This window comes from Protopterus annectens, chromosome 11.part0 (genome assembly GCF_019279795.1).
Source record: "Protopterus annectens isolate FY-2018-M chromosome 11.part0, PAN1.0, whole genome shotgun sequence".
In the NCBI taxonomy this organism is placed as follows: domain Eukaryota; kingdom Metazoa; phylum Chordata; order Ceratodontiformes; family Protopteridae; genus Protopterus; species Protopterus annectens.
The window spans coordinates 1,397,501,247-1,397,526,810 of record NC_056745.1 but is presented as its reverse complement, the minus strand read 5'-3'; the positions used below and the strand labels follow the sequence as shown (position 1 = coordinate 1,397,526,810).

General features: G+C 38.2%; 1 protein-coding gene across 10 annotated transcripts in view; it reads left to right on the top strand.

Moving 5' to 3' along the window:
• Positions 1–25,564, top strand: part of LOC122815864 (F-actin-monooxygenase MICAL2-like) — a gene marked incomplete at its 3' end in the record, with an annotated part of 2,588,394 nt that overhangs the window by 2,326,654 nt on the left and 236,176 nt on the right. For 9 of the 10 annotated variants that reach the window (XM_044088691.1, XM_044088682.1, XM_044088687.1 and 6 more), the window contains 2 exon segments: positions 1,718–1,812; positions 22,242–23,334. In XM_044088691.1, coding sequence (XP_043944626.1) covers positions 1,718–1,812; positions 22,242–23,334 — 1,188 coding nt within the window. 10 annotated transcript variants of the gene reach the window in all.

The following is a 25,564-nucleotide window of genomic DNA, read 5'->3' as shown; positions in this document are numbered from 1 at the left end:
CAGTTGGGCATGCTCCATCTTTCCTTACAGACCCTCAAGCTGACCGCTTGGTTCCTCCACTTCCCGCCTTAGCCAGGCTTCTTGACATCTCCCCTGCAGTACAAATTTTAATTTCCTCTCACAAATCCCCAACGAGAAAACTTTATACTAGCAAATGGAAGCAGTTCTCCTCTTGGGCAGCCAAAAATAGTATTGATCCTTTTACTGCATCTATTTCAAAATCCTCGAATTTCTCGCTGAAACCTTTAACCAAGGTGCAGCAGCAGCAACTACCTGAGTTCAGCTGGCTGCTATTTCCAGATTTCATGTGGGAGAAATGGGCTCCAACATTATGTCCCACAGGCTATGCAAAGCTTTTCTAAAAGGTACTATCCTCTTGAGACCCTCAATAAGACAACCACCATATTCTTGGAATCTAAATTTAGTCCTAGCTGCCTTGATTCTTACTCTGTTGGTGCCGGCTAATACTTGTTCTCTAAAATTCTTGACCTGGAAAACTATTTTCTTGACTGCCAGGTAGTAGGGTATCAGAATTACAAGCTCTATCCATTTGTCCCCCTTATTTAATTTTTCACAAAGATAGGGTTTCTCTCAGAACCAACCCCTCTTTCCTACCAAATGTTTGCTTAGAATCCAATCTGAACCATTCAATAGAACTTCCCAGATCATGGCAACAAGGCAGAGTATAAACTCCACCAACTGGATGCTCATAGACAGTTATGTTTTTACTTGCACAGGACACAGGAATTCAGAAAATCTGACCAATTGTTTGTATCCTTTGCAGAAAACAAAAAGGGAACTTAAGTCTTAAAAGTAACTTTATCAAAATGGCTTTCAGACACCATCACTTACATCTATAACTCACAGAACAAACAGCTGCCAGGAAAAAAATCGAGGACACTCAACTAGGGCCTTGTCTAACTCTACTGCATTTCAGGCCAGACTGCCTTTAGACTCAATTTGTGTGGCAGCTACTTGGGTTAACCCCCATACCTTCATCACTAATTACAAAGTGGATGTAGCCTCCTGGAACAGGGCATCCTTTGATTCCACGGTCCTGAAGATTCCACTCCATTGAGTCACCCAAGAAGAAGGAGCTGGGGATACAGTCCCAAACAAAAAGAAGGAAGGCGAGATAGGGACAACATAACTTAAAGAAGTTATGTACTCACCATAACGTTCTATGCTTGTTGTCCTTGATCTCGCCTTCCTTCTTGCATCCCACCCTCCTCCCCCTCCTGGATGATCGAGAGGAACCATCTATCTTTTGGCTATATAGGCCTTAATTCCCTTCCTGCCTTATGAGTTGGGTAGACCAAGAGCGTTATCTGAAACGAGATCTGGGCAACTCTCACTAGGCATGTTTGTATAGGGTCTAGCCTTGAGCCAGTGGAAGTTCTCGAGCTTTAGAAAGTGGCAGAGTTGGAGCCCGAGGATCGGCTCCGAACCCAACCATCAAGGAAGGTGAGATCAAGGACAACAAACATGGAATGTTATGGTGAGTACATGACTTCTTTTTTCATTGCTACTACTTTTTATGGAGCAGCTGACTGGCTAACCTGTTTGCTCCTGTTTGCTAATATATCTTATCACAGATGATGTATTCCTTTCTACAGTGTGTACACGATATCAGGGAAGCTGGAAGGAGAGAATGTGAGTAGGAGGAGCCTATATCATTGCTAGTATATGCTAATTTTGTTTTTGTTTTGCTTTAAAGCATTGCCAGTATTTGCTCGTAAAGGGCCAGAGCTATCTTCCACAGAGAAGCCTAGTAGCTCACATGCATTTCAAGAGTGCAGCTCTGAACCTCAGGTATGTAACCATTTCATCATAACCAAAGTCATTAGGAAGATATTGTTGCCGTGGGGTTGTTTATCTACTTGAACTGTTTTATACTTTATTTTGAAATTTTAGCATAAATTAGAGTCATTCCAAAGAATCAGTTTGATTTTGTGTATTCATTGTCTATTAACAATAAGAAAAAAAAATCAACCCTTTAAACTCACAAATTCAACAATTAAAGTAATAAACCAGGAAAGATTATAATGTCAATCACATATTCCCTTAAAGCAAATATTTATACATAAAATCAACAATAAAAAAGTAATGTACACCACCATTCCAGTTCAGGGAAATTTGGTAGAAGTACTGTTTCGTTTGGTGCCCCTTTCAGGATTAGTTTATCATCTTCATGTCCACTTGAGTGCCAGAATGGACTTCAGCTACCCAAATTCCTTGAACTGGATTATGAAAGTAATTAGAAAATACAGCAGAGGAAGTTCTTTCCATTTTTTTTAAATTTAATCTTTTTGTTGCCAGTGTGGTTAATAATTGTATCTGCTGGTCTCATGGTTCAACATACCGTGTATAATCTAGCACAGATCCATTGTTACCAACATTACATCATCCTTAATTGGGTTCCCACTGCTATATAACATGAGTACTAAACCCCCATCAATGATCTAATACAACCAGTTAAAAGCTTCATATACTGTACCTGAACAACATACCTGAGTTAGCTATGTGAATTTTTACTGAAGAAATGTCTATCCCATGTAGTGTTTTAAGTTATATTGCTCTATCTGTTGAGGCATGATTAGCTTTAACTTCATAAAAAAATTATTTTCCATTGCCTATACATTTTAAAATATTTTATCTTTTGCCTTTCCAACTATAGTAATTCAACTGTTTGACAAGGCAAGCTATTAATTTGAGACACCCTCTGTTTTCTTACAGTTATTAGAGTGTCTATAAGTATTCGAATACTGATCCATGATGTTCTAGTTCTAATTTATCTGATAATTTTGTATTACTTTAATACATAGAAAGTCCTTAATTACAAATAACATGGTTGCCTTCATAATTCATTATTGTGGAATACGGATGTCTGCAAAAAGTATTGTATTCTAAAGGAAAGAAACTTTACTGCTAGTACAAAACAATTAATTTCATTGTACACCACGGTACAACATCCTTATTGTATGAAGGCTTGGTAGCTTTACCAGTCATAATTTAGAAATGCATTCTCTAGTATATTTGTTTTAAACTGTCCATTAAGAATTTGATTGGCACCCTGTCTCATATCTAAATTATCCTGGCTAGTGTCATTCCATGAAAATTATTCTGTTGTAGATCCAGTTAATTCAAAAAATGGGTGCGCCAAAATATAGTGATATGGACTTTGGAATGTTGTTCCCCGCCTCCATAAATCTACACATCAGTATTCTCTGATACCCTCAGTGCCCCATCATGCCACAAACATTTTGTAAACATCCTTCTAATTACTTTTGCTTATTTCATAATTGAGAGAAATAATCAAATTTTTCAATAAACACATTTTTCATGTTTCATCATCATCATAATCATCCCTGTGTTTCCCATTTTTTTCTACATGGTATCCGGAGTATTATGTTAACTGTCACCATCTCTCTCGATTCAGTGTCACACTCCTGCCTTCTTCAACACTCATATCTGACTGTCGCATATCTTCTTTCACACAATCAATCCACGTCTTCGCTGGTTGTCCTCGCTTCCTCTTACCTTCTTCCTGTCTGTCCCAAATCTTCCTCACTAGATTGTCTTCTGCTTTTCCGCACATGTCCAAACCACCATAATCTGTTCTCTTTGATCTTTTTTTTGCAGTTGGAGCTGCTTTGGCTTCTGCTCTTATTTCCTCATGTCTTTGTCTGCCCCACAGTGTGCATCTTTACACCCTTCTCAGGCACTTCATTCAATCACCTCTAGCTTCTTCAACTGTTCTGCCTTTACTGCCCAAGTTTCTGTACCATACAGTAATACTGGTTGCACCACTGTCTTGTACACCTTACTTTTCAGCTTCTTTGGTGTTCTTCTGTCATAGACTATACCCGACACTCTATGCCAGTTGGCTGAAGACCCTCTGATTCTAGCTTTGAGCTCTTCATTCAGACTTTCCTTCTCCTCAGCCACCCTTCCCAGATACCTGAAGCTGTTTACCTGTTCCATTCTCTTCCCTTCTGTCTCCATTCTCAGCTTTTTTGGATTTCCCAAATTTGCTGCCATTATCAGCATCTTATCTGTGCGTAGTTTCATCCCATGTGCCTTCAGTATTGCATTCCATTTTTTTTAACCTTTACTGAAGTTCTAGCTCAGAGTCTGCCTGTAATGACACATCGTCTGCCTACAGATCTGCCCCCTCCGACCTGTTTGCTAATGCAGTCCATCACCAGTATGAACAGCAGTGAGCTTAGAGCTGAACCCTGGTGTACACTCACTCCCACTGGGAACTCCTCTGTGAGGACAAACATTGTTTGCACTTGAGTCATTGGGTCCTTGTACGTAGCCTGCACTAATTCTACCAATGTTTCTGGGCTTCAAGCCACCACAGTACTACCCAGATCAGCTTTCTTGGGACCTTGTCATATGCTTTCTCCAAGTCCAGGAACTGCCTAATCTGTAGCTTTTTCAAGTATCTGTCTCTCCGCAAACATTGGGTCAGTTGTGCTGCATCGTGATCTGAATCCAAACTGCTCATCTCCCATCCTACATTCTACTACTCTGCATATCCATTTATCAATCACCCTCTACAGACCTTTCATGCAGTGTGATAGGAGTTTGATGCCGCTGTACTGCCCATAGTTGTGGATGTCCCCTTCATTCTTGTACACTGGCACGAGTATGCTTATTGTTCAGTCATCTTGAAAACATCTTTCTGCGAACACTGCTATTAGTACTGTCAGGAGCCATTTTTCCCCATGACATTTTCCATGTTTATTATCCCTAAAATAGAGACGTATCTGGGAGCTAACATCTGTAGCTGACTTTTTATTTTATCATTACATATGAAATAATTTTGATTTATCACATCCCTGCTGCAGCTACATAATTGTATGTACCAATGGTATTTGCATTTCCAGCTTTGCCTGGTATGATTGTTAATGAAAATGTTAGATAGACTACTATACACTGGAATCCCCACCTCTTTCTACATTCTACATATGAAAGCTATATTATCATGCCTCCTTCTGATGTGGAATGCTGTGCTTGTACAATTTGCTGTGTTTACCAATGGTATTTGCCATTTCCAGCAGCTAGCTCTGTATTGTCATTCATTTTGAACTGTTTGCCACAGCACATGGAAACCAATGTCAGTCTGTGCTTGACACACTAATAATTTACTGCTACATTATCTTTTTTGTCCTGTCAGTGAGACATCTTACAATGTCAATCTCAGTTGCATTAAAACAGTGCCTAAACAAAAATAAATCTTTTTCCATATTTTAAAAATATCAACAAATAAAGCACTAATTCATCATAGTCCATCTTTCACCTGGGTGCCTAAGTCCTTTATCTGCATTCCTACCTAAACACAAGAAGCAGCTGGAGTTGTACACACATTTATGGAATCAGCCTCTAGGCTTATCCAGTTAAATGTGGTGGCACACCACAATGCTATTTTTCAGAAATACTTTTTTAACTTATTATACCAATGTGTGCTCAGCATTTCTTCAGTATTTATAATGATGGATCAACCAAAACAGCAAGTCTGACCCATCTAAAGTCACAATTTTCCTTACCACAGCCATGAAAATAAGTCTGAGTCTTGAATTCAGCAGTTTAATTTAACTCAAAGGACTGATGCTGGTTTGTTTTACTATGCTGTGAAGATAGTTTAAAAGGAAGCCTGTAAAAACAAATGGAACCTTTTGAATTGTTTCTAAACTGGTAGAGCACCATTCCTTTGTAGCAGAATCTTTTCTCAAAGTTAAGTAGCTTCCTTCTAGCCTTTTATTGTGATTTTTAACTTTTAGCTTATTTTTCAAATAGCTGTTTTTGTCTTCAGCATTGTCATTCTGCTGAGAATTGGGAAGTCAATGTTTTTTTTCAGCACATGTACACAATCTACCACAAAGCTGTACACCCTTTGAGAAGGTGATATTAAGTGAGAGATGCCTCCTTCATAATGGGTGTGAGGTCTTGTTTCTTCTTCTTCCAGGGTGTAGTATTTGCTTTTTTAAGTCATAAATTTTTGAAAGGTGCCTTCCTGGGCTCAGTGCCGTGAATCCGGTCACAATTTGGGTATAACATTGCACAAGTTTCTCCACGGGTGCCACAGTTTCAGCAGTGTCTTTAACAACTGTGTCTAATCTCTCAATTATTTTTTCACTAATAATCAGTAACTGTGCTGCAAACAAAGCACAGAGGGGCTTATATTTTCCTGTCCCAGACAATATATCCAGTTCTGAGCACTGCCTTTACTTGTTAGTTGGTATTTCTGCTTGTTTTCCCATATTTTCACCAGAGGCCTTGAAAGTCCACTAACCTGTTTTGGTGCTTTACTCCATCCTCTGTCTGCTGCTTGATGTGATCACAGTTTGGGCATCCATACTAAAATGTTTTCATTCCATTGAGCTCAACTGGAAGAGGCAGGCTTTTTCATATAAAGTCGAGATATATGCTTTTTAGATAGGTATAGCTAACACCAGTAATCTGCATTTTAATTTGCTTCATTTATGCCTGTTACTTTAAAGAAACATTTAGCTGAAAGACCATCTGTCTTATCAAGGTGTTGCCTTAGCTTTCATGGATTAGTAGTTTTATAATCTCTGGACTAGGCATAACTTCCTCCACTGTTATCTGAATAGATATTTTGTACTTCACTTGCTTTCCCTGCAGCACTGCACAGTGATACAATCTCACAGCATATCATATATTTTATACCTATCCACTTACCATGTCAGGTCTTACTACTGGAACTTTTATGATGATATTTTCTAGAGCTTTCCTTCTATGTGAGTTTGCTCTGGGTAATAGCTCTACCCAGCAGAGTTGAATCAGATATGTTAAAAAATAAATACAACTGTTTCATTAATTTGAAGCTACGTAGTATAGACCTCTGGTTAATGCTTTCCAGTGGATCAAAATGTGATGCATCTATTGAAATATATGAACTTCAATCAGGAGAGGTTTGAGAAGTGGAGAGGAAAGAAGACTTATGATCCTGCATTACCAGTATTATCAAGTTTGCAAATGAATGAACCATTGACATTTCTGGCAACTCTCCTGGGTCTGCCTGCTCTTAATTTGTGTGTCATGTTATTAATTCCAACCATGATTAAACTTCATGGCCCTTCATCTGAATTCTGGCAAAACCAAATCTGTGATCTTGTCACCTAAAGCTCTTTATTTTTGGTTTCATGTACAAAACCTGGAAAACTGTTTCCTTCCTGTAAACTGTTCTTTGCCTGGCAGCCAGCTTGGTTTGTCTGATTGATTTGATGAAGTAAGACATCAAAAGAAACTGAATACAGCTCTATTATCTAGGTTTCCCACACTGAGATAAGCATACATCAAGGAATATGTCTCTTTTAATGCCTCATTTATTATTGCTTTAAAGATTAACTGGCTTGTTTCAGGAAATATCCAAAGAGCTTTGTTTATCTGAGGTGCTAAAAGTGGGGTTATGATATCGCCCGGTTTGCCTTCTCTTTGGTGAACTTTGTTCTTGGTAGGATAACTGTGCTGTTGCTTGAGATAAAGCACAGCATTATTGGTGGAGTCAGTGGAAACTCATTTCTATTTTACTCAAGCAGATTTTCTTCTTACCCCTTCCAATTAGTCTTCTGTGCATTACATTTATTGGAGATCATGTTCTTCTGGCTTGGATACACAATCACTAGGATTGGTTTTAACATTATGAATTGTTCTTTTGTTATTTATTCATAGTGATTTTTGAAAAGGCATGTCGGGGTATTCACTCACCCATACAAAGATGAAAAGTTTGCATTATGAATTGAAAATTGAACACACGAAAATTCACTTCTCTACATATTGCTGTGGTAAACTCCTAAATTAGTAACTGAAATACCAAACAGTATTAAAGCACAGCAGTTTATTCCTTTGCCTTTTGTCTTATAATATCCCCTACGAATATACCTTGGTTGGCTGGATGGTTGGTTGGTAGGTAGGTTTTCAATGGACAAATTTGTTAGGGATCTATGTCAAATGATCGAACAGACAGATTGCTGAAACCCATATGATTGACAATTCAGTCCATCAAAAAAAAAATAATTAAAATGCAAACAACACCTGCATATAACACAAAAAATGCTTTTGCAGGGGGGAAAGCCACCCTGTGCCCTCACACCCCCTGCTAATTATATATAACAACTCAGAGATTGCACTACAGTGAGGAAAAGGGCAAATTTTCCTGATCCCTACTGTAACGCAATCTGTCAGAACAGTTCGATGGACTGAATTGTCAATCATATGTTTTCGATGATATGGGTTTCAACAATCTGTGCATTCAGTCATTTGACAGGAGACCATTGTTTAGCTTCAGCCCATGGTTTTACTAGATTAGCTGATAATCCAGCTAACCGTTAAGCATTACTCCACCCAGATACCTAAATCTGTCACTGTGCATTCATTTCCACTGATGGGATTAGAGATGGGATACTGGTGTGTGACATCATTCCTATGTGGCTATGATGGCATTTCATTGCTTGGATTTATGTGATGACATTGAAGCCCTTGAATGAGTATTTCGAGCATTACAGTTTCAAAGAAAAATTAGCAAAAGTTTTTTTTTTTTTTTTTTAGTTTTATTTATTTATTTATTTATTTGTTTTTTTGCAAGGGTGGAATCCCCCTGCACCGTCACACCATGGTCACACAGCTGTGGATGGAGGGTAAAGACCATTACATCAATATTCAGTTTTATTCCCTGACTGCAGAGTTGCATTCACTAAGAATGAGAAAGACCTGTGATAGAAGTTCAGCTAAGCGTATAAAGATATAAAACTGTAGATACTATACTTTCAGACAACTAACACATAAATTGAATGACAGGCTTAAAAATATAAGTGAAGATCGGATTCCATTTATTTGCATCTACAAAACTGCTTTCAGTCAAAGTGTCAAAAGATCCCATGCTTTGCATGCTTACCCCTAATAACCCCTAATAACCCCTAATAACCCCAATCACCTGGAATATTTTCATAGTCCTGAATTTCAGGCTAGATCACAGTTATCTATGCCTCCATCTGCATGTGCATAAATTGCCAGCATACGCACCCATGGTTTTTTAACTTCCTACCGCAGTTTTTGCTTTCTTCATGAGGGTACTGTAGCAGTACAAAAAACAAACAAGCCCTCATATAATTTCTTTTAAAGGTGAATATGTGTAAGCTACTTACTTCTAACCTTGTTATGGCCAGCCTCGATCAATGTAACAATTTAACTGCACATTCATTACTCAAGTGAGTGAACTAGTCTGCAGATCTTTTTAGCTATCATCTTGAATATAATGGCAAGGGTAGCCTTCTGATACCGGGAAACTGTGCAAAGGGAGATGTTAAGCATTGCATGCAGGTAACATACTCTTCCATTAATGGATACACAATGGTCATTTGTCAAACTTGCTGTCTAATTATAAATGCTTTGTACAGGAAGTAAGCCAATATCTTTCATACTTATACTTTTGAAATGTTTGAGGGCTTTTGGACAGCTGGTAAGCTGTCATAAAGCTCACACAATATCTCCTCTGGATGGCTCCTTATGACTAGTTGAAAAGCCCTTCTGTGAATTAAGTCTCATTTTCCAGCCTGTGTTACTCCTTCACAGGTTTATATTACACTGGTAGCATGTCGGCCATTATAGGCTAAGCCAACAATCCATTCATCCACAACCTCATTTTCCAGTTTTACACTTGGGGGTGTGATATCATTTCTGCAGTGGCAATTATCTAGAGCTAAGGGTTTCGGCACTGGGAGACTAATCCTTGAAGGTGAGCTAAGATTTCAGAAGATGTTGTAGGAGGTAGACTTAATTTGGAAACAGCAGACAGAATATTTTCAGCTTGGATTATGATAGAGGAAAGATATATAGGGAGACGTTGGAAAAAGGGAAGAAAAGAGAATAGAGAAGAAACTGAGGGGAACAAGATGCAATAATATTCACTTTGGCAGAATTAGACGATAGTAGCCACTGACTCCCGAGATGAATTTATGGGATCACATCCATTCATCTCATTGAAACCCGATGTTGCTAGAGGTTTTCAATGTCTAATATGTAGGGGAGGCGTGTTCCTTGGGGGTGAGGAAGACGCTAGGTTATGAATTTATCCATGTATCAAGTCTTAATATTTCATCATAGAATTTAGTCTTTGGGGCAGGTATTTCAGTCAAGTCAAGGAATTATACCTGCAGTCTCTATGTAAATCATTGCCGTCAGATGTTTCTAAAGCTGTACATTAAAATGACATTGTCAGCAGTGGTGTCAGATGGTTGTTGAAGACAAAGCAAAAGATAGCTCAGTTTCTTGACAATTGAAAAATATTTAAATAAAGTGAATTAAATAAGCAGTGCTCAACAAAGCAGCAAACAGTTTCAGTCATCTGTGTTATTATCTTTGCTATTTTCAGAGATTTGGTTCTTGCAATCACTGAAACAGTTCACATCCCACCTGACAGAAACAGGATTCATTGTTCTGTCCTAATTATGACAAGAAACAGTACTGCTGTAAAGAATTTCTAAGGCAAGGAGTTGGAATTATGGACAATGTTTTATTTAAAGTGCTTGTAATTTGTGTTGTTAATACCTCCGCGTGTTGCCATATTTGGCTGTTGGAGGGTATGTTCATTTATATGTCCTAATGTATGCATTACAGCTGAGAGAACTAAGCTCCAACTACAGTTTACAATTAAAATTATCCTGTAAGAGACATGAAATGACCAGCAATTGCCTATATTCTGAAAGTATTCCCATGGCTCTGTGTCCAGATTTCCCAAACAAAGGGCACCAAAGACTTGTATCACAAAGGGTGACTGAATAAATTATGATGTAATGTACCATCGCTCTTCAGTGTTGAATTTCTTTTTTCAATAGCTTAACCTGGTTCCACAGCTAGTCCTTCTAATATCAAATCTGGACAGCAGGAACACGTGTTAATATTTAGCTGCAAGGACAATTATTCTGTCAAAACCGTTTTGGAGCTGAGATTAGATGAACACTTAATGTTTAGCTGCAAGGACAAGTATTCTGTCAAAACCGTTTTGGCGCTGAGATTAGACGAGCTGTTTTGAGTGTGTACTTTTAACTCCCACTGGGTGTGGCTTGAGCTTTTAAAAAATGAAGTTACCACCTTACAGTTCTAACAAATACTCATTGACAGGTCAAATATCAATACAATTGTGTTTGCCATCATGTATGCTTCAAGATAAAATATACTAGTGCATTGTATGTAACATGGTTGTGGAATTGTTAATGCAAATATGAACAAGCAATGTTTGATGCCTAGATGCTCAGTAGAGGTTACCTGCAGAAATGCGTAGAGGCAAACTCAGCCGTAATGACTTGATGTTTAGCTGCAAGGAAAAGTCAAAACCATTTTGGCACTGAGATTAGACTATATACTCTTTCTAGCTCTTGGCATTATTAGGGAAGCTGCATAAATTTCCATTATGAATATCAGCACTGATTGGCCTTATCTGTAATGAGCCAGGATCCAGTCAGAAAGAAGTGTAGAACAATAATGCATACTGTGTCACTTGCTGGAAGCCGGGATCATAATTACTGAAGGACTTTTAGGGAAAAGGGATACCCATTAGAATTATTCTTGAATTTGTTTTCAAGTTTAAAAGTGATATGTATAAGTACACAAGGATGTTGGAGGCAGCCTCCCACATTAGAGGTTTGTAAGGGCTCATCCTCCCAAAAAAGTATCACATTTCCACATTTTGTATGGGGTTTTGGTGAAATCCACTTGCAACATATGACTTATGATGTAATGTTTGGGTTTCATGTCAGCTTGATGAAGGTAATTTCGATGAGTTCCATTACCCCAAATCCATATTACTGAAATATACTTTCAGCAGTACATAAACAGAATATTTTCCTGGGTATACATTCCTTAAACGAGTGATTCTCCTGCAGCCAAATTTATGTATAATAACTCAAAAGTTACATAGCACTAGGAAAAGAGCAGTCTAAGTGATGGGTGAAAGTAGTTTAGTTATAATCATTTGCAGTGATAGCACTTGCAGAAATAGCAGTCATATAATCGATTGGCTCCCATTGGTGTCATGGTTTTGAATTTCACTCCTGTCCTAAAAAACATACTTAAAAACTGACAGAGATGGTCACAGCATGCGAAAATAAAATTAAAATATAGGGTAATGGTGCCAAACAGTCATACCTGATTTGTTTAAAAATATAAAATCATTAAATGTTTTCCTCTCATAAAAGTAACACTGAGAACTCATCAGAAAGAAATTTCTGTTCTTAGTTGAATTAAATAAGGTCAAAAAGAGTTGAACAAGTCTCTCCGTCCATTTAAAATATTTTAGTAAAACTCATACATGCTCTGTTTCTGTCATTATATTTTGTCACCCCCCCCCCCCCCCGCCTCCAAGGCTGAGGTTCATCAACAAATCTGAGTAAAATTAATAGCACTGACATAACAAAGTGGAAAAGAAAAATACTGTAAGAAGACATGAAAAATATGTAAAGATATATATAAAACATTAAAAAGTAAACTGCTTTGAACATTAGCTATACATGAACACATAAAATCAGTTGCCTGTATAAATGTAAAAAAAGTCATGCATATTTCTAAGTAAACTTTGTAAATAGTGCAACAAAGGAAGCACTAGTACAGCTGTGGTACATATTAATGGTCTGGCTAAAACCTATTGTATACGGATTCCATTGCCTCTGTCAGCATGGTGTTAATACTAATGCATTCATTAGAACAAGAGGGTGGCCTACATCCAGTAATAATTGGCATTGCAATTAACTTCTAAGCTGCTATTAGATTCATCCCTTACCCAAAACCCTTTTTTCGTACAGACAATTGACAAACAAGAACCTCTTTAACTCCTTTACTCCAATGGAGCTCAGGAAGTTTGCACTGCAACTTCCAATGGGTGGAGCCAAAGCCTTTTGACAATCAAATTATGTCCCCACATTTCAAACAAATGTTCGTATATCTGGAACCACAGGTGTTATGAAAGAAGTATAAATGGCACACTCTTCAGCATAAACTGTTTTTATAGTGGCAGTATTCTTTAGGTTCTAAGTCTTAAACTGAATTTTATAAGTCACAGTAAACACATTAACTATTACATTTGTCATATTTTGTAAATAACTTACAATATCTCAGCAACCACTGGAGTTACACACATACTGTCAGTAGCATTTTATTTGTCAGCTGAGAGCTTTTATATGAGGCTAAGGAGTTCTGTCTGTGTTACTTGGTTGTTGAGATATTTAGAAATATGTGAACATTATATCTATATAAATTAATGTAATAAAAACAACAGTTAATGTCTCTGTCTGCACTAAACAGATATCAAATTTTAATGCAGTTGAGTTTGCCGTTGTGTAAATTTTAAGTTGAACTCTTTTAAAACCTTGTTGTCCATAGCATGGTTTTGGAATTATTGAAATATTTGACGCCTAGAGGTGTCAGTAGACGTTAACTAGAGATGAACTTGGAGGCCTTACTCGGATGCAATGATAAGGTACAAAGCTTCTGTTCTCACATCTAGAGCTGTATTTATAGAAGGCATGTTTTTAAAATTAAGGTTTGAACCAGAATAAACGTTCTCTCAGATAATGCTGTGACAGCCCATGCTTTGTCTTTCACAAGTACAGGCCATCATAGCCAGTGGGGCACTTAGCTGTATATACGACCCCATGAGAGAGGCAATTAAAATATCTCTCTTCTCCAGTGGTTCTCCGCATGTATACTAAATCCAGCAATGGATCCTCATATCTACCTATAGTATGTAAAAAAAGAAAAAAAACACAAGGATAAGTCCAAGTTTTAATATCACGAGGATGTTTGTTTAGTAGTAACATTCTTGAAAATAAACATAAAATAACCCATTTTGTTTATGAAGATAAATCTGCTTTTACTTTTAAAATTTTCTAGTTACCGTGAACTATCCCCTGAGGAGACTACTAGTCTAGTGGGAATAACATGATCAACAAAAAATAAATAAAATAAATATTCTCTGATGAAGCTACACTGAAATTCATAATGAAAGTATTTCTAAATTCTGTGTGATTGTCCTGAAAAAAAAACAAAAACAGTACTAACAGCAATGTTGCTTTTTGATTAAGTTGATAGATTTGTAGAACTGCAGCCATTCGTTCTGTAATGTATTTTCAGTACTTGTGCGAAAGTCTGTCATATCCCTTGTACATATACAATTTTACTGATTTAACCAATTTATCCTTAAATCTCTTTTCACATGTGTTACGTTTAGAATTGATGGCTTGAACTTTAACATTTTTGTGAATGTGATTAGGAAGGCTACTGCAACGATGTAAATGAATTATTAAAGCAAGTTTCCTGTGAATATTTAATGAAAAAAAGACTACCCTGTCAGAGCTGACCTCTCTATCCAGATTGTGTACTAAATCACTTTTCACAGTTGCTACTGTATAAAGGTTAAAAACTATTGCTATTGCAATATTTGTTCAAAAATGTTCTCTCATACCAGCCCAGATCATAGCAAGATCAACAAAACATGGATAAAAGTGGTCAAGTGGTTTTAGTTAAGCAGTTGTTATATACATGGTTTACCTCCACTGAAAAGGGACTACTTGTCCAGACGGGCTTTCCCAGTTATCAAATGTAAAATAAATAAATAGGTAGGCAAAGGGGGGGGGGACAAATTGGCTCCCATTGCTACTGCTGTAACCTGCTTAAAATTCTGGAACATGCCACCTGTAGTGGCATAAAGAGCTAAGATCCATGGCCCAGGAGACTTTAGCTTGATTAGCATCTCAGATGCTTGATGGAACTTGCGTGGAGGATGGACATGCTCATCCTGTGTAGAAGAGGATTACTCCAGAGCCATTCAAGTGCCTTATTCCACTGGACAAGGGGTAGCTCTAAAAGAAGTGGTCTTGGGGGTGAGTACTTGGTCTTTGGTTGTAGCTCTCCTCTTGAATGTACAGGAAAGTATACCCACATTTGGGAGGGTATTGTGGCCCCTGGAGTGATGTATTGTCCATTCAACAATGTAGGGGAGAGATTGGGCCTAATAAATATGCTCTCGTTGCCAGGATGTGGATTGAGGGCACAACCCACTGCTGAGGTTGTATGTTGGCCTCCCCTAGATAGCTCTTGATCTCTGGGAGGAATGCCAAGGATGGCAAATGGGTTTATAAGGGCAGGCTTGATGGTCCGCAGGAGCAATGGGAAAAACAAATATTTATTTATTGGCATTTTATATAATCATTTGAAATATAAAAAAATATATATTTATCCTGAAGTATGATGATTGAACTAACATGCAAATAAAAAATCATAATTTGAAAATGTTTCCAAACCCTGTAATATAGCTACCTCAATATGTCTATAGCCTTACGCTGAAAGCTGTTTGTATACAGTGCAGCTATATCAATGGTAATAAGAAATATATTCTGGGTTAAAGTGCTGGTGACACATTTTTTTTAAGTTTATGCAGGTAATTTCAAGAATCTAAGATAAAAGATGGAACATTGGAAACAAATCTATTAAGACTTTCATCTACCTGTAATGCCAAGTTGCCAAACCTGGACTCTCCTATTGAAATAATCAGCCTGAATGGAGAGTCTAAGGTGATTTTTATGGATTTTAGGCATGCTGAAGAGAACCCAAAGTCTGAGATGATGCACATCAAAGAATGAAATTGTCAAAATCTGTAGATCCCAGGAGCCTCAGTGGGTATAATGGTTATGGTCTCTGTCTCTCAAACACAAGACACAGACTTCAAGCCTGACCTCCGGTACAATGTGTGTAGAGTTTGTATAAGCTCCCCATGTCTCCGTAGAGCTCCTCCCAAAAGCATCCTGTATGTTCCCATCTCAGTCACCCAAACTAAATTGAATGGATTCATGGGTGGCAGCAGAGACTGTAAGTGGTGCCTATTGAGGTAAGAGTTGTATAGCCCAACTGTGAAATGCAGTATTATCTAGATAAGAAAACATAAATCAAAAACGGTATGCTGTGTTAGCACTAGCCACTCAAAAGTGTAAATGCCATCTCTGGGTGATTTGGTTACATTGTTTAATGTTGCCAAGATAGGCATAGGTATTGCTGGTGATAAATAGGTTGAGGACCCAGCTTAATCTAAACTCTTCCAGGAACCCATGCTAACAGTGGGAGGGGGTCTATGTGCCTCTTTTGGTCAGCGTGTGCCAAAGTAGTCCTGGGTCAATATGCATTTGTCTGACTAGTGTCCAGCTTGGATTATCCTGAGAGAGCTCTTTTGAGAGGAAACTTGACATAAAACCAATCAACATGGCAAACATACATTAAGAATTGGTAATGTAGGCTAACTGACAGGAGGTGAATAACTTTATGGCTTGGGATCCAGAGTCTGCTATTCAGGAGGAGGGCAGAAAGAAACTAGTTTGGTAATAGGTCTTCTAAAGGCAGTGAGGGGTGTCATCAGAATTGGAGATAGATTCAAGACATTCAGACTCTAGTGTAAAGATAAGCATTCATACTCTCAGCCTATTTCCCACAGCAGGGCTGGGATGGTGAGAAAAAGAATAAATTCAGTCAGCAGATACAGGACTTACTAGATGGATAGGATGATATGATTTGGCATTGATAATAGGCGACCTGAATGCTCACATTGGGACACACAGAACAGGATAGGAGGACTACCTGTGTTCTCATGAGTGGGGCAACAGGAAAAAAGAGGGAAAAGCCATTCTAGACTTCTGTTTGGCAAATGGCTTGGTGGCCAACACATGCCTCATCAATAGACACAATCACAAGATAATGTGCAAGCATGGCCAGCTGCAGCTCAGGTCAACTTCTTCTTATAAGGAAGGGCATTGGGTAGAATCAGAAACTGCAAAGTTGTCCCCAGTAAAACAGTTGGCCCACAGCATAAACCACTTGTGGCCACAATCAGCTGCAAGCAGTGGTCAGAGAAGGCTCTAAACTAATCAGAAACTAGGTTTAAAACCCTGGAAGTTAGAGTGAAAGCACACAATTTCAAGGAAACACACAGGGCTCTAGCACCTCAGGAAGAAGATGAAATAGATTCCTAGATTCATAAATTGTTACTAGGCTAATGATCCCTTGGGGAGGCATTCTAAGCCTAGCCAAGTTTTCCCAAAAGAATGATGTTCTGTATTTAGGACATTGGGCATTTATAAAGCTACCTCTGTCCATAAGGGACATGGATGCTAGGCCTGCTGTAAATGTCTTATTCCCTATCCAGTGGTGTAGGTTGTTCTTAAATTGTGTAATAGATGAACTCGGCTTCACATGGATGGGAAACCTGTTCTATAGGAAGGGCAGTCTCTGGGACACACATTTGTCTCTCCAGCAGGTTCTGTTTAAGTCACAGACAAAATTCAAGTCCCTAGACCATGTATTTCTGGTACTGTTTGATTTACAAACATACAGGAGATTCAAAAGTGTGGGGTTTATGGATGCTTTCCAAACCAGGCAAAGAACACCCCTCCGTAGTCTGTAAGAGGCTAAATAGAGGAAAGGGCTTTAAGGCATTCTGCATAAGGTACATTTGTTATGCTTTGCATTCTTTTTTTTAAGGAACCTCTGAGTTCACTCTAGTTGCTGCATGTGCCTACTCAGGTACATGCCAAAAAAAGTATTGCACACTATGATTGGTCTGATAAGGGCAGTGTACAGTGGGATAATGGCCTCTTTGGACCTAGATGCCATGCCTTTACTCATAAGTTGCATAACATAAAATGATTTCCTCACCATCGTGGCCACATGGTCAAAGCTAAGGCTGCCGTCTACGTGTGTACCCAGATCCCTGACCACTGGATCAACTCTTAGGGGCGTTTTGTCCACACAGTAATTTGCTGGGATGGTTGACTTCCCAAAGGTACAATTATGCATTTGTTAGCAATGAGTTTGAGACCATGGCTTTGGCACTATTTGTTAGTCAGAGATAGCCCCTCTCGAAGAATGCAAGTGTCTGAAGTGGATTCATTGACAACCCCCCCCCCCCAGCTTGTAATTATCTGCAAAATTAGTCTGCTAAAAACCTTCAGCATTTGCTTTTGTTTCAATGAAATTAGATACCAAAAAGGACTGGGCCCAGTACGGAGCTCTGGGAGAGACTGCTAGTGTCAGGCCTCTTGGTGGAGGTGGCCTCACCTATTTTGACCTCATGGGTCATATCACTGAGCCAGTTGGCTATCCAGCAGGTGATAAAAGGTTTTATATGTAAATTAGTGAGCTTGGCTATAATGCCTGAGTGGGGTATTGTATCAAAAGCCTTGGCCAGATCAAGGTAAGTTGTGTGCACAGTCTTGTCTTAATTCATTGCTTTGGTGACCCTCTCAAGAAAGTCATCCAGACTCAGTAGGCATGACCTTCCTTTAACAAAGCTGAACTGTGATGGTTCCAGCATTTGCAGGTTACCTGTATCCTTGTTTATCATGCCTATGGTAATTCTTTCTATGGCCTTACATATGTAGGTGGTCAGAATTATGGGCCTGTAGCTACCCAAATCAGTGGATGGACCTCCTTTGGAAAGGGGAATGATGGTAGCCATCCATTCCTTAAGCCCAAAACCTAACCATAGGCTACAGTTGAAAAGTGATTCAAGTGGACCAGAGAGATCATGTTTTATGCAATTTATTAAGCATCCTGGAATGTTATTGGGGCGCACGGATGCAGTGTTTTTGGCCTTGGAAAGTGCATTGATGACCTTCCCTAGTAATGGTTGGGGGGGATTGTGGTATGCATTATTTCCTTTGCATTATCAGGGGGATTGTGGGGATATAATACAGTCGAAGAAGAATGGCAACATCTCAAAACAGCATGTGTGAGGACTCTAGAACAGATATATGCCTGAGACAGGTATGGAAATAAGGTACATAAGGAAAGCTGGTGGTGGAATGCAGAAGTTCAGGAAGTTATCAAAACAAAAGAGGAGTGCAGGAAAAAATGAGTGATCAAAAAGATGGATCAAGATCAGAAGTAAAATTGGTTGGCTAACAAAGAGGCTGAGAGCGGTCACAACAGCAAAGAACAAAGCAGTCAGAGGCACTCAACCAGCTACTGAAAAGTGTCTCAGCAGATGACTGACTATATCAGTTTGCAGGGAAAACACAAAGATAAAAGATAGTTATGAGATGCTTTTCAAAATGGATGCCAGCAATAACCTGCTCACCAATGCACTGATACAGATGGAAGTAGTGCTTCTAGTTACATCTAAATGAAGAAAACTCCAAAAAGATGTACTGCCCTATACACAGCCTTGATGAAAGAGGAAGGAAAGAAGGAAAATGAAGCCAGGAAAAGTAACAGGCTGTGATGGGATCCCAGCAAATATGATCAAGATTAGTATGCTAGGAGAGAAATGGCTCCTGAGGGTACTCTTGGCATTATGGAGAGAAAGTAATATTACAGATGACGAAAATAAGTATGCTAGTGCCAGTGCACAAGAACAAAGTGAATATTTACAACTATGGGCAGTATAGAGGTACCAGACTCCTGTTGCACTACTTGAAAGTGTTAGAGAGGGCAACTGATAAATGAATAAACAGAGCAGTAAGATGGAAGATGGGCAGTTTGGATTCAGATCCGAATGCAGTAGAACTAACCTGATGATCGCAGTGAGATAGTAGAGAAGAAGCTAGCGATGAGGAAAGAGTCCAACTGGACATTCCTAGACTTGGAGAAATGTGGCAAAGTCCCAAGGAAGCTAATGCAGATGGTCCTGTGATGATTCAAAGTACTGGAAACACTGGAAAAATTAGTCCAGGCTACGTATAAGGATTAAATGACACAAGTAGAAACAGAGGGGTTCCAAGTGGGAATAGAGCACATGGTGCATTAGGGTTGAGTTCTGACCTACTCCTTTTCATATTGGTGATGGACTATATTAGCAAACAGGTCAGAGGCAACAGATTAACAAGATGCTGTATGCACACAATGTGGTATTGCAGGCAGATTGTGAACTGGAACTTCAAGAAAGAACAAGGGAATGGAATGCAACACTGAAGGTACATGGGATGAAATTGAAAACAGACAAGGCAGTGATCATGGCAGCAAATGGAAGAAGTCAGAAGCAGCAAATTGGAATAGAAGGAAAAGCAGTGGAACTACTTAGCAGTTTCAAGTATCTGGCAGCCTGTCCCACTAAAGAACCACCTCCCTACGCAAAGCTAGCTGCTGAGATAAGTGGATGCAGCCATGTCAACACCCCAGCACCACTGTCCATGAGTAAACACCACTGTCCATGAGCAAGCAATCAGTAAGCCATTGCTGAACCATCCACTTGATGTGATCCCCAGAACTGTGACAACATGCTTACATAGCCACCAAATGCAAATAGACATCATTCAGTGATCGCACCTTTATATCAATATATATTTCTGAACAAGAAGAAACCGCAACTTAACCTGAGAAACAATTGCCATCTCCAGTGCACCAGCTGCCTTGCTTACCTACAGTTGTTGATTAGTCTTCAGTTGAGTTGGGCAAAACTGTGTATTCCATCTGTCCTACCTGATGACCAGGAGAGGTATATGTACAAAGAGAAAGGGAATATTAACAAAATTCAAGAAAAAAAAGTGTTCTTCAATAACCAACTGGCAAACTCACTTTTTTCCAGTTCACCAAAATTATGATTACTCCAAGCAAGTTGGCTCAAGGTATATTTCACTTTCACCAGTGTTACAATGCCTACTGAATTCATTAAAACAGAAGAGATTACAACATGCATGAGTGATATGGGGATTTGCTCCCCATAAAATTCTAATTTGTCAGATGCAGTTTTGATTTTTTATTACTGAGACTGTTATTGATTAACTTGTTTTTGATTACTGACAGTAATCTGCAGTCCCTCCGGTGTGCAGAGCATGTAACACAAAAATGGGGTAGGGTTTGTAGTATGCAGCAATTAGTGAAAAGCATTTTATGCATGGTAGTTTAGACATAAAATGAATATATGGTCAGGAAAAGCTGAAGGGAGAAGAATCAGAAAACGTTAGTGTTACTGAAGAGTGAAAGTCAGTATGCAGTTGAAGTGAAATATAGGGATTTAGAGACAGAGTGGTAAAAAGGGGAGATGGGGAGCTTTAAACGTTTGGTATAGGGAAGTACATGAGAGCACAGCCCTCATATTAAAATATGAATCTGTAATGCTTTATTTCAGATTAATTCAACATAGTAATATGTTGTTCCTTCAACTTAAGCTGTTTTTAGCGTGCAGTATTTTGGAACTCAGTTTGATATTCTTTTTAACTAAGATTGTTCCTTTTGTTTGGCACCCATCAAAATATAAAACACACACACCCCCACATATACAGATATATATATATATATATATATATATGTATATATATATATGTATATATATATATATGTATATATATATATGTATATATATATATGTATATATATATATATATATATGTATATGTGTGTGTGTGTGTGTGTGTGTATTACTTATTTTCTAATCCTCTTGTGCTAGTGAGGGTTTTGGTGATCGCAAATGGACTAGGATAGCCCAGACACCCCTATCTCCAGCAACAGTCTTCATCTCACCCTGTGTGATCTGAGAACTGCCAGGCATTTTGAGACATACAATACCCGTAGTGTGCCATGGGGTCAGCCCCAGGCCTGTTCCTAGTGAATTATACCTGGTACATCTCCCAAGGAAGGCATTTGAGAGCATTCTTGTGAGTTGCCCAAATCACCTCAATGGGTTTCTCTCAACATCAGTGAGCAGTGACTGTACCCTAAGGCCTACATGGTGTGTCAAGCTCCTCAAAATATCATAAAGAGTAAGCCAAGCTACCCTCTAAGAAATCTTAATTCAGGCTCCCTGTATGTGAGACCTGCTTTTGGTCACTACCCAAAGCTCATGATCATAGGCGAGAATGAAGATACAGACTTATCAATAAACTTAGGGCTTCATCTTGTCGCTCAAGTCTTGGTTTCATATTCTAGACCAATACAAAACCAGCAGTATTGTTGGCATCAGACCAGTCTGGTACACAATCTAACAGTTCCACCTACCTTCTTGCATGTGTAAGACCTCAGCTGATGTTAGGTATACTTGAGAAATTTCAGCTGACCTCATCTTATTAATATCAGTGTTGGAAATGGTTATGCATGCATTGTGTAGTTCTAAGTAACTCACTGACATTACTAATGTCTGACTTAACACATTATGTTAGATGAAAGGAAAGTACAACAATGTCAGAACACAACTACAAATTGATTTGCTTAAATTAATTAGTTTTTTGTTGCTGTTTCAGGAATCCTTGACAGTATATCAAAGGGAACAGTCTAAATTTCATATCCCAAAATTTATAAAGCAAAATGTCAAGCTTCAGGAGTCTTCAGTTCCAGCCTATATACCACATGGTAAGGATATTACCACTGTACAAAATATAAACCACAAAGACAATGTCCAGACAAACCTATTAGAATCTTCTGTAGAATACAGAGGGAAAACTGCATCCATATATGGTCAGGAAGGCAAATATTTAAGTAGCGCTGATGAGTATACACAATCATCAGAAACTGCGACACAGAAACATACCAGTCAGGATCCTTTCATTGTGGGAAAAAAAGACTATAACACAATACAAGATGAACCTAAAAATAACCAAGGGCTACTTTCAATGAAGAAGGCAGCTTATCTTTCATTTCAGAAACCAAAGTTTCACTGGCAACATGAGCCACTTGGAAATGGACACAGAAATAAAATCCATGTGAAAAAAACGTCCTCTGAAAGCGCTATAATAAAAGGAAGCATTGACAGAGAAACAGAGAAACCAAGTGATTCTTCAGCATTACCTATGTCAAACAGAAAGGCTTCACCACCTTTATCTGAAGGCCAGAATGGTTTATCAGTACCACTGAAAGACAAAAACAGTACAGTGGGAGGAACAGATGATGCACCTCTTTCTCCACTGAAGTTATTGGCCAATGCTGTAAGACGATCCTTCACAAGCTGGAGCTCTTCCTCATCCTCCCCAGAACAATCTAGAAAAGCTAATAAAGTGAGTGATTCTTCATTTAGTAGGGATACAGAGAACATTGATTTGGATGTGGAAGATGGGACTGATGTATCTCACATGGGTCAAACAAGAAAATACTCTGAAAATAAAGACTCTGCTGCCAATCACAACTCTGCATTGGAGAAAGATAAAGATATTTCATCCATTGATGAAATAACTGAGAATTCCTTTTTGGACTCTTCACCACCCGATAAAGCTTCAGGTGATACCACTAAGTATGTTTATGGAACATGTCAAAATAACAAGCTGGAAGATGTTGTGCAAAAACTTTTAGAGAAAATTTCACTTAAAGATCGCAATCCTGTCACAAACAATACCGACTTTGGTAAGTCAAACTGATTTTTTTTCACTGTTGCCAAAGGAAAACATCTTTACATAATAAAAACAGGGTGACTAGTACAAAAGATTCTGGATATAAGAATGTCTAGACACCTTTTTTATTCTATTATAAAAAAAAAAATACAACCTGTCTGAGGAAAATCTGCCATGAAAGTTAACTGCTCTGTGTTACAGATGAACAGATAGCTTGACGGGAATGAACTGGTATGTGTGCATTAGTATTGCAGCTACCTTTTTAACAGCCTGTAATGTAAGAGCTCATTTACTCCCTCCTCTTTGAAAGAAACATTTCCCACATTCTTCTTGTCACTTGACTTGCCTCCACAATCACTTAAAGTGATCCATTTGTGATTGTAAATAGTGTTCTTTGATTTTGGTGTAATGGCAGCGTATCTATCTAAACCAGATGCCTGTGGGTTTTAGCCCCAGCTATGTCCCGAGGTCATAACTGAAACATTAGCATGAGTTTGAGGAATAAGCACAGCTTATGAACGGTGCTGCAACAATAAGGCACATAATCCTTCGTATGAGGAGTTAAAGTGAGGCACCTTTTCTCAGTCATTGTTGCTGCCTTGCTGCATCTCTAGGTAGAAGGAAAAGAACCAAGGGCATTATTTAGAAATAAAAAAAGAATAACTTTTTTAATTAAATGGCTTCCATACAAAATTAATCAAATTTAAACACCAAGAAAACAGATGTCAGTGTGCAATATATAGTAAAAAAAGATAAGTCATATCATTGCTTCATTGATAGAAACTTAAAGTTAGAAGAAAAGTAAATTCCTTAATTCATTTAAGACAAAATCGCCTTCCACCAAATCTTTTACAAAACAAACTTGGATCAAATACAGGAATAAACCTAAATTTTTAAAGAAAGAAAACAGACACACACACACACAGAGATTTCAATTAGTCTTTAGTCATTGTTTTCTGTCTGTTCACTCACCCAAAGTTCACTCACCCCTGCCAATCACAACTCTGCATTGGAGAAAGATAAAGATATTTCATCCATTGATGAAATAACTGAGAATTCCTTTTTGGACTCTTCACCACCCGATAAAGCTTCAGGTGATACCACTAAGTATGTTTATGGAACATGTCAAAATAACAAGCTGGAAGATGTTGTGCAAAAACTTTTAGAGAAAATTTCACTTAAAGATCGCAACCCTGTCACAAACAATACCGACTTTGGTAAGTCAAACTGATTTTTTTTCACTGTTGCCAAAGGAAAACATCTTTACATAATAAAAATAGGGTGACTAGTACAAAAGATTCTGGATATAAGAATGTCTAGACACCTTTTTTATTCTATTATAAAAAAAAAATACAACCTGTCTGAGGAAAATCTGCCATGAAAGTTAACTGCTCTGTGTTAAACAGATGAACAGATAGCTTGACGGGAATGAACTGGTATGTGTGCATTAGTATTGCAGCTACCTTTTTAACAGCCTGTAATGTAAGAGCTCATTTACTCCCTCCTCTTTGAAAGAAACATTTCCCACATTCTTCTTGTCACTTGACTTGCCTCCACAATCACTTAAAGTGATCCATTTGTGATTGTAAATAGTGTTCTTTGATTTTGGTGTAATGGCAGCGTATCTATCTAAACCAGATGCCTGTGGGTTTTAGCCCCAGCTATGTCCCGAGGTCATAACTGAAACATTAGCATGAGTTTGAGGAATAAGCACAGCTTATGAACGGTGCTGCAACAATAAGGCACATAATCCTTCATTATGAGGAGTTAAAGTGAGGCACCTTTTCTCAGTCATTGTTGCTGCCTTGCTGCATCTCTAGGTAGAAGGAAAAGAACCAAGGGCATTATTTAGAAATAAAAAAAAGAATAACTTTTTTAATTAAATGGCTTCCATACAAAATTAATCAAATTTAAACACCAAGAAAACAGATGTCAGTGTGCAATATATAGTAAAAAAAGATAAGTCATATCATTGCTTCATTGATAGAAACTTAAAGTTAGAAGAAAAGTAAATTCCTTAATTCATTTAAGACAAAATCGCCTTCCACAAAATCTTTTACAAAACAAACTTGGATCAATTACAGGAATAAACCTAAATTTTTAAAGAAAGAAAACACAGACACACACACACACAGAGATTTCAATTAGTCTTTAGTCATTGTTTTCTGTCTGTTCACTCACCCAAAGTTTGATAACCCTCTTGATTATATAGGTCTCTCACTCCTCTTCGATGTATATCATCA